Raw genomic sequence first — 10,685 nt, 5'->3', positions numbered from 1 at the left:
GCTGAGCGAGCGGTGTACCACTATTCCAAGCAGACACAGAACAGTGAACAGAATGCTATATAGTGTGGCTGAGCGAGCGGTGTACCACTATTCCCAGCAGACACAGAGTGGCAGTAAACAGAATGCTATATAGTGTGGCTGAGCGAGGTACACAGAGTGGCAGTAAACAGAATGCTATATAGTGTGGCTGAGCGAGCGGTGTACCACTATTCCCAGCAGACACAGAACAGTGAACAGAATGCTATATAGTGTGGCTGAGCGAGCGGTGTACCACTATTCCCAGCAGACACAGAACAGTGAACAGAATGCTATATAGTGTGGATGAGCGAGCGGTGTACCACTATTCCCAGCAGACACAGAACAGTAAACAGAATGCTATATAGTGTGGCTGAGCGAGCGGTGTACCACTATTCCCAGCAGACACAGAACAGTGAACAGAATGCTATATAGTGTGGCTGAGCGAGCGGTGTACCACTATTCCCAGCAGACACAGAACAGTGAACAGAATGCTATATAGTGTGGCTGAGCGAGCGGTGTACTACTGTTCCCAGCAGACACAGAACAGTACACAGAATGCTATATAGTGTGGCTGAACGAGCGGTGTACTACTGTTCCCAGCAGACACAGAACAGTACACAGAATGCTATATAGTGTGGCTGAACGAGCGGTGTACCACTATTCCAAGCAGACACAGAACAGTGAACAGAATGCTATATAGTGTGGCTGAGCGAGCGGTGTACCACTATTCCCAGCAGACACAGAGTGGCAGTAAACAGAATGCTATATAGTGTGGCTGAGCGAGGTACACAGAGTGGCAGTAAACAGAATGCTATATAGTGTGGCTGTGCAAGCGGTGTACTACTATTCCCAGCAGACACAGAGTGGCAGTAAACAGAATGCTATATAGTGTGGCTGAGCGAGGTACACAGAGTGGCAGTAAACAGAATGCTGAGCGAGCGGTGTACTACTATTCCCAGCAGCGACACACAATGACTGGGGGGGACCCTGGCTAGCGTGGCTGGAGCGCGAACTACCCTGCCTGCCTACCCAAAGCTAAACCCACAGACAAATGGCGGAGATATGACGTGGTTCGGGTATTTATTTACCCGAACCACGTGACAGTTCGGCCAATCAGAGCGCGTTCGGGTCCGAACCACGTGACCCGTTCGGCCAATCACAGCGCTAGCCGAACGTTCGGGGAACGTTCGGCCATGCGCTCTTAGTTCGGCCATATGGCCGAACGGTTTGGCCGAGCACCGTCAGGTGTTCGGCCGAACTCGAACATCACCCGAACAGGGTGATGTTCTGCAGAACCCGAACAGTGGCGAACACTGTTCGCCCAACACTACTCTATACATGCATTACCATAGGCATAGGCAAACGCAGGGGGGGATTACAGCTGCCCAGAATCCCCCCTCAGACCAGGGCCGGTGCAGTGTCTGGGGATAGGCACAAGTTGGGACACCAGAATATCTGCAGGCATCCTGTAGCTCACAGCCCCGCCCCCTTTCTTTCCCTGCTACAGTTGACTTTGGATGTAGCAGCAGTGTGTGTACAGAGTATGGAGCAGCAGTGTGTGTACAGAGCATGGAGCAGCAGCGTGTGTACAGAGCATGGAGCAGCAGTGTGTGTACAGAGCATGGAGCAGCAGCGTGTGTACAGAGCATGGAGCAGCAGCGTGTGTACAGATCATGGAGCAGCAGCGTGTGTACAGAGCATGGAGCAGCAGTGTGTGTACAGAGCATGGAGCAGCAGCGTGTGTACAGAGCATGGAGCAGCAGTGTGTGTACAGAGCATGGAGCAGCAGTGTGTGTACAGAGCATGGAGCAGCAGTGTGTGTACAGAGCATGGAGCAGCAGTGTGTGTACAGAGCATGGATCAGCAGTGTGTATAGAGCATGGAGCAGCAGTGTGTGTACAGAGCATGGATCAGCAGTGTGTGTACAGAGCATGGAGCAGCAGTGTGTGTACAGAGCATGGAGCAGCAGTGTGTGTACAGAGCATGGAGCAGCAGTGTGTGTACAGAGCATGAAGCAGCTCTGGAGAACTTAACAGAGGCAGGTATGAGCACAGCCCTGTGCCCTGCTGTGTGAATGCTTCACTTTCCCCTTCATTAGCAATGTCAGCTGTCCTCATTATTATCTGTATCCAAGCTGCTCCTGAGCGATCCCTTTGTCGATCGGGAGCAGATTGTACATTTAGAAAAATAATTGTCAGATCCTGTCAGTCGGACGGGAAATTGCATTATGTGTACCCAGCATGATGTCCTACCATATTTTTATACTGTATTGTGCGTGACTGAGGGAGACCTTTTAGGAAATCCCCCCTTTGAAAATCCTGGGTTTGTCTCTATTGGGGGGGGGGGGGGGGGGGATCACATTAAAGGACAAGTGATGTGAGAGGTATATGGAGGCTGCCATATTTGTTTCCTTTTAAACAATACCAGTTGCCTGGCATTCCTGCTGATCAGTGCTGCTCAGATACCCCTTTTAAAAATCCGGATCCGATTCGGATCCGGATACCTAGATATCCGATCCGGGTCGGATATCCAATTTCAAAATTGTGCGATCCAAATCGGATATCCGACCTCAGTGTCTGGCGGATTCGGATATCCGTTCAGAAAACAGGAAGCAGCCTTTAAATTGCTTCTAAATCGTTTTTTAGGGTAAATGAGGCATGTAGCATCATTATTTTTTTAAAGGGGAACACTAATTGATGATGTGGGGATTTAAAATCCCCCCCCCCCCCAAAAAAAATAGCTGTCAATTAACATCAGGCCTAGGTTCCAGACAGCGGTCGTGTAGCCCACATCGTGTCCAAAGTCCAACCGCACAACTTGGACATGACAGTTTTCAGACAAGACACCTCCAAAAACGTATGCAGTAATTGTGTTTTGGGTTAAATATAGGTGGTATCAGTGGCCTGTGGCACCCTGGCCTGGCGGTGGGAGCTGCACAGGCAGCAGGAGTAGGGCAATGCAGCAGGTGTAACGTGTGCCAGGAGCATGCCGGACATGGCACGTGGCACTTGGCACCTGTCACGTTGCACTTGGCACGTGTCGCTAGGCAAGTGCCACGTGCCAAGTGCCATGTGACACATGCCAATTTCCAAGTGCCAAGTGCCGAGTAACAGTCAGACAGCAGAGGAGAAGACACTAGTGCACACTAACTGTCACACTGGCACGGCTCACAGCATAGCAGTTCTGTAGAAAGCTAACATAGTAGTACTACTACTCTAACAACTACTAGCACTGACTGCACTACTACAGTACTAACTACACAAAATTACACAGTAATCCTATTCCCTAATCCCTAAACTAACCTATACTGTAGCTAGCTAAGGCTAATAGCTGGCCAGAAGGCAGCAGCTGGCCTGGTCTGTGCACAGCACACACACAGACACATAGCAGCTGCAGCTGCAGCAGCACAGCACACACTCTGATGTCGCACAATGAAATCAAGCTAATTAACAATACAACAATAGTGTAGTGATAGTGAAGGGGTTAATCACTGAACAGCTTTCAGTTTATCACTGTATACAGCACTGCTATGCCAGCAGCACTGCAGCATGTCTCTCAGTGACTGAGCAGTCACACAGGACGAGATTTCTCATCATGGCACCCACAGGGGGGCCGGCCAGGGTTCCCTTCTGTGATTGGGTGCCAGGGCTTAGGCTGGGAGGCCTCTGATTGGCTCAATGAGGTCAGGTGGGGCTGGCCAAGGTTCCCTTCTGTGATTGGTTGCTAGGGCTTCTGCTGGGAGCCCTCTGATTGGCTCAATGATGTCATCTCCTTAGTTACAGTATTTGGATCCGGATATCTGCAATATCCGTGGATATCCGCGTTTTGCGCCCAAATGTCCGCAGATAGCTATCCGGATTTGGACCCAGGTATCCGGGATCCGAGTCTGGACGGATAGCTGAAAAAAGGTTCGGATATCCGGGTTACCTGGATATCCGGAATCCTGATGAGCATCACTGCTGCTGATCTCTGTGGAATCAGTAGAGCCTGAATCACACACCTCAAACAAGCAGGCAGGCAGATAATCTTATCAGGTTTGACAATAATGGCAGAAACACCTGATCTAATGCATGCTTGTTCAGGGGCTATGGCTTGCTACCTATACCTCGGGCACCTATACCTGGCTAACCTATACTGGTGCACCACCCATACCAGGCTACCTATACTGGGGGCAACTATACCAGGCTACCTATACCTACCACCTATAGTTAAATACCTATACTGGGGTCACCTGTATCTTGCTGGCCTATACTGGGGCACCAGCTATACCAGGATACCTATACTGGGGGCATCTACACCAGGTTACCTATAGCTGGTTACTTATACTGAGGGACCTATACCTGGCTACCTATACTGGGGGCACCTATGCCTGGATACTTATACTGGGGATACAGGGGGATAAAAGAGGCACAGGGAGAAAATAGATGAGAAGGGACCATGAGGTCATACAGAGGGACACAAAAGAGGCACAAACTGAGGTGAGATAGAGGGGGACAAAAAGAGGCACAGGAAAAAAAGAGGGAGACAAAAGAGAACGGATAAAGGATCAGAACGGACCTACAAGTCCCAATATCATTTGTTAACCGGGGACTACCTGTATTTTACTAGTATTTGGCTCCACCCACAACATGCCATCGTCACGCCCGCTTTTTACCACATCACGCTGTGCATGCCCCTTTCTAAAGACCGTAGCCCACTAACGCAGTTGTATCCGCTTTTCAGTTAAACTTCAATGTTACAGATGCTGAAAAGCGGACAGAAGCGGACACAACTGCATTAGTGGGCTCAGGCCCTTAAGTGTCGGAGCCATGCACATTTTTCACCGCACCGCACTTGCATGGAAACGGGGAGGGGTGGCTAGTGGGCGGGCACAGCAACCAGTTGGTGGGCCAGGCCTCATGATGTGTGAGGGGCCCCAACATTTCTGATGGCGGCCCTGCCATCTGCAGCAAGATGATGTTGTAGGTCTTTGGCGCTGGTCTGTGGGTTGACTCTGACTGTTCTCACCATTCGTCGCTTCTGTTTATCCAAGATTTTTCTTGGTCTGCCACTTTGAGCCTTAACTTGAACTGAGCCTGTGGTCTTCCATTTCCTCAATATGTTCCTAACTGCGAAAACAGACAGCTGAAATCTCTGAGACAGCTTTCTATATCCTTCCCCTAAACCATGAAGGTGAACAATCTTTATCTTCAGGTCATTTGAGAGTTGTTTTGAGACCCCCATGTTGCTACTCTTCATAGAAATTTAAAAGAGGAGGGAAACTTACAATTGACCCCCTTAAATACTCTTTCTCATAATTGGATTCACCTGTGTATGTAGGTCGGGGGTCACTGAGCTTACCAAGCCAATTTGAGTTCCAATAATTAGTTCTAAGGGTTTTGGAATCAATAAAATGACAACAGTGCCCAAATGTATGCACCTGCCTAATTTTATTTAAACAATTATTGCGCAATATCTGTAAATGCAATAAACTTCATATCACTTCTCAAATATTACTGTGTGTGTCTCCTATATGATATATTTAACTGATATTTTTTATCGTAACAACCAACGATTTATACAGGAAAAACATGACAATTAACAAGGTTGCCCAAACTTTTGCATCCCACTGTACATACATACATATGATTTTATATATAGAGATTTATATAGCACTGACATCTTCTGCCGCACTTTACAGAGTACATAGTCATATCACTGACTGTCCTCAGAAGAGCTCACACTCTAATCCTGCTATAATTATAGTCTTAAGTCACAGTGTTTAGTCATGTTACAGACGATTCCTGAGAGGCACTTACAGTGTAATCCTTGACATAGTTCCTATTATAGTAGGATAATATGCAAACTCCATGTAGACTGTGTTCTAGTTTAGACCAGGAAGCTAGTGGTGTACGGTTAGAGTGACCAGACGTCCCGGATTGCCCGGGACACGTCCCGGATTCGGGGTCCGCTGTCCCAGGCTTAATGAGGTCCCGGGAAACGTCCCGCTTTCAGCAGCGGGACGTCCCGGCCTCGGGACTCTGGCCACTCTCTCCTCAATGAACTGGCAGCGGCGTCTATAGACGCCGTGCCAGTTCATTGCCCGCAGCCCCGCTCCAGCCTCCTCTTCCGGTGTCTGTTTCCGACACCGGCAGGCGAGCAGGGCTACGGCAAGATGGCTGCCGAAGCCCTGTACTGGAGACCTATTTGTGTCACTAGTACAGGGCTTCGGGCGCCATCTTGCCGTAGCCCTGTCAGCGCGGGAGAGAAGAGCAGGAGGAGGAAGACGGTCCCGGGACGGAGCAGCGCGCCAGAGGCCGGACACTTCTGCCAGGTGAGTAAATGCTTTCTTTTCCAGGTGAAATGTTTGCCCGCATTGTTTCTTTTCCAGGTGAAATGTTTGCCCGCATTGTTTCTTTTCCAGGTGAAATGTTTGCCCGCATTGTTTCTTTTCTGGTGAAATGTTTGCCCGCATTGTTTCTTTTCCAGGTGAAACGTTTGCCCGCATTGTTTCTTTTCTGGTGAAATGTTTGCCCGCATTGTTTCTTTTCCAGGTGAAATGTTTGCCCGCATTGTTTCTTTTCTGGTGAAATGTTTGCCCGCATTGTTTCTTTTCCAGGTGAAATGTTTGCCCGCATTGTTTCTTTTCTGGTGAAATGTTTGCCCGCATTGTTTCTTTTCTGGTGAAATGTTTGCCCGCATTGTTTCTTTTCTAGTGAAATGTTATTGTTTGCCCGCATTGTTTCTTTTCTGGCGAAATGTTTGCCTGCAGTGCGTTTCTTTTCTGGCGAAATGTTTGCCCGCAGTGCGTTTCTTTTCTGGTGAAATGTTTGGCCGCAGTGCGTTTCTTTTCTGGTGAAATGTTTGGCCGCAGTGCGTTTCTTTTCTGGTGAAATGTTTGCCCGCAGTGCGTTTATTTTGTACTGACATGTTGCCCGCATTGCGTTTATTTTGTACTGACATGTTTGCCCGCATTGCATTTATTTTATACTGACATGTTGCCTATTGCGTTTATTTTCTGGTGTCCGGGGTAACTGTTACTGCATTTATTATTTAATGGTCATAGATGGCTATGTTTGCTGCTTTGTGGTTACGGTATACTATTAGCATCACACAGTTTCTGCACACCCATGATACAAAGTCTCGTTTGTCCACATCATGGCGTAAACACTGCTTTCTTATGCCTCGCTGTTACATCATTACGTTAGCTCCGCCCATACAATGTCATGGCCACGCCCATTTTTTCGGCCCCCCTCCCCCAGTCTTCGCCGCTGCGTGCTCCTCACTCCTTCCCACTTTCCCCCCCAACGCCCCCCCCCCCGTCCCAGGTTGGACCCACAAAAATATGGTCACTCTATGTACGGTCAGAGTGTAATCCAGTATGTCTCTGTGCTGCCTCCTCCCCAAAAGTCAGCATTGATGACACCCATCCCCCAGGCAAATAACAAGTAACTGGTTGTTCTGGATTCCGAGAATCAGAGACTTTCACTTTCGTTCCTCTCCTGCTGCCAGCGATGGCGTCTGCTATTCTAAACGAGGAGCTGGAGTGTCCTGTCTGTCTGACCATTTATACAGATCCTGTAAGCCTGAGATGTGGTCACAACTTCTGCCGGGTCTGTATTGAGCGTGTGCTGGACTCACAGGAGGGGTCTGGGGGTTATTCCTGTCCTGAATGTAGAGAGAAGTACAAGGAGCGGCCTGGATTACACAGGAACATTGCTTTGAGGAACATAGCAGAGCGTTTCCTGTCTACTCAGCCAGATCAGGAGGAGGCCGGAGTCCATTGTACTTACTGTGTGGACTCTCCTGTACCTGCTGTTATGTCCTGTCTGCACTGTGACGCTTCTATGTGTAATAAACACCTGAGAGTCCACAGCAAGGCACCAGAACATGTCTTATGTGCCCCCACCACCTCCCTGGAGACCAGGAAATGCTCCGTCCATAAGGAAATACTGGAGTATTACTGCACTGAGGATGCCTCATGTGTCTGTGTAACCTGCAGACTGGATGGAGAACATCGGGGACACCAGGTGGAGACACTACAGGAGGCCTCTGAGAAGAAGAAGAAGAAGATGAGGAAGGATCTGCAGAAACTGATGGCAGAGACAGAGGAGGCTGAGAAAAGAGTCCAGAGTCTGGAGGAACGCAGGAGAAAAGCACAAGAAAAAGCAGCTGGAGAAGCAAAGAGAGTCACTGCCCTGTTTAGAGACCTCAGGAGACGGCTGGAGGAGCTGGAGAAGAGAGTCCTGAGTGACATCACAAAGCTGGTACAATGCTATGATGACATCATCAGACAGCTGGAGATAAAAAAGGAGGAGCTGTCCAGGAAGATGCGTCACATTGAGAAGCTGTGTAACATGACTGATCCACTGACTGTCTTACAGGAATCAGACACAGGTGACTTGTGTGACACGGAGGACAGACATGATAAGCAGCTCTATGGTGGAGGGGATCTGGATGTGGCCGGCATCTCACACACATTACACACAGGACTAGCTGATATCATGTCTGAGGTAACTGGGGGGATCTCTGTACAGTCTGCAGACATATTACTGGATGTAAACACAGCTAGTAATTGGCTACATATATCAGCTGACAGGAAAACTGCATCCAGGTCAGACATAAACCAGAACCGCCCAGAAACACCAGAGAGATTTCAGGATTATGCTCAGGTGTGGAGCAGCCGGAGTTTCTCCTCAGGGCGACATTACTGGGAAGTGGATGTTGGGGGATCAGATATATGGATAGTCGGGATGTGTTACCCCAGTATAGCCAGGGGAGGATTGCAGTCAGTGATTGGATGTAATAACAAGTCCTGGGGTTTGTGCTTGGAGGTTAACCAGTACTCAGTGATACATGACATTGAAGTGATCCAGTTACCTGATGGGATCCCCAGTGATAGAGTCAGGATATATCTGGATTATGAGGCCGGGCAGATCTCCTTTTATGCCCTGTGTGACCCCATCAGACACCTCCACACCTTCACTGCCACCTTCACTGAGCCCCTCCATGCTGGGTTATGGGTAACGCATGGTTGTATAAAGATATCAGGGGGGAGACAGGGGGTGTGAGAGCTCCACCCACTGGTGACATCACAGGGAGAGAATTGTTATTGGCTGATTCTCCTGCCAGTAATTACTAGCTGTCTGTTATTTCCAGGCCAGGGACAGTTCCTATTTGTGCCCTGAATAATTATACTCTGAGATCCTCATTTATTGCTGATGACCTGGCGTTGCAGGGTATGTATTTGGCTGGTGCCAGATCCGCCTACTTTTTCTAACCTTACCACACAAACACTCAGTGAACAAGTTTGTGAGCTTTGGCATCAATAATCTGTATATGCTCATAGAATTAAATAAATCAGATTGGCGGTTTGTGACTCCACCCCTCTCCAGCGTTTGAACCCCAGTCACCGAATGACCAACGACAGCAGGTTTGAGGCATCTGCTATTAACAGTGTAAAAATGGCAGCAATTTAAATAATCCCCTTGAAAATCAACAGGTGAATTTTGATCGGCTATTATAGGTTCCACCCACTTAACTGAATATTAATCTTAGTCACTTAGTGACCATCTGGGCAAAGTCTGAGAACCCTGCCATAAACAGTGTAAGAAGGGCTGCAGTTTATATTTTCCAAGTGAAATTTGTTTTTGGCTCTGCCCACTTTTTGTAACCTGGACCCACAGTCACTCAATGACCAAGTATATGAGCTTTCAGGTCCTTGGCATCAATAAAAACGAATCTGATTGTGTGTTTGTGGCTCCGCCCCCTTTTCTGAATTTGCGCCCCAGTGACCCAATGAGTAACTGTACCAGGTTTGAGGCTTGTGCCATTACCAGTGCAAGAATGGCAGTAATCTTAAAGAGAATCTGTATTGTTAAAATCGCACAAAAGTAAACATACCAGTGCGTTAGGGGACATCTTCTATTCCCCTCTGACACAATTGGTCAAAAACAGTTTTTAAAAGTTTGTTTATAAACAAACAAAATGGCCACCAAAACAGGAAGTAGGTTGATGTACAGCATGTCCACACATAGAAAATACATCCATACACAAGCAGGCTGTATACAGCATTCCTTTTGAATCTCAAGAGATCATTTGTGTGTTTCTTTCCCCAGCTCGCCCCTACTGAAGAGTGTCAGGCTGTGAGGCTGATTGTTTCTCCCTGCAGACAGCTCTGCCGGTGTCTGTAATTCCTCAATATGTTAAAGCCCAGCCAGCTCAGTGGATGATTTTTCCAGCTTGTAAAAGATAAGAGAGCAGAGAGAAGCTGCCCTAATCTAGATAACACACAGGCAGTGTGCATAGAGGGGCCTGGAGGGGGGCGTGCATAACAGATCCACAACACTGAAGAGTTGGCAGCCTTCCAGACACAGGGCGACAAGTCCGACAGGGGAAAGATAATCTGATTTATTACAGAGATGGTGATAGTAGAAAGTGCTGCAGTAAGTCAGAGCACATTAGAATACGTTTAGGAACTTGTAGGATGGTAGAAAACAGGATGAAATTGTTGTTACAGAGTCTCTTTAATATATCCCTTGAAAATCAATAGGTGAATATTGATTGGCTTTTTTAGGCTCCACCCACTTTTCTAAATATTAATTCCAGTCACCCAGTAACAAACTGTGCAAAGTTTGAGAACCCTGCCATTAAGAGTGGAGAAGGGCTGCAGTTTACATTTTCCCTGG

General features: G+C 48.0%; 1 protein-coding gene across 1 annotated transcript; it reads left to right on the top strand.

Annotated features, from left to right (window-relative positions):
* The first annotated feature begins 7,511 nt into the window (after nucleotides 1-7,511).
* On the top strand, nucleotides 7,512-9,797 carry LOC137531487 (E3 ubiquitin-protein ligase TRIM11-like). Its single transcript, XM_068251394.1, has one exon. The coding sequence runs from the start codon at nucleotides 7,512-7,514 to the stop codon at nucleotides 9,066-9,068; it is 1,557 nt and encodes a 518-aa protein (XP_068107495.1). The 3' UTR covers nucleotides 9,069-9,797.
* Nucleotides 9,798-10,685: the final 888 nt, after the last annotated feature.

Source organism: Hyperolius riggenbachi, chromosome 9 (genome assembly GCF_040937935.1).
Source record: "Hyperolius riggenbachi isolate aHypRig1 chromosome 9, aHypRig1.pri, whole genome shotgun sequence".
In the NCBI taxonomy this organism is placed as follows: Eukaryota; Metazoa; Chordata; class Amphibia; order Anura; family Hyperoliidae; genus Hyperolius; species Hyperolius riggenbachi.
This window is presented reverse-complemented; position numbering and strand designations above follow the sequence as displayed.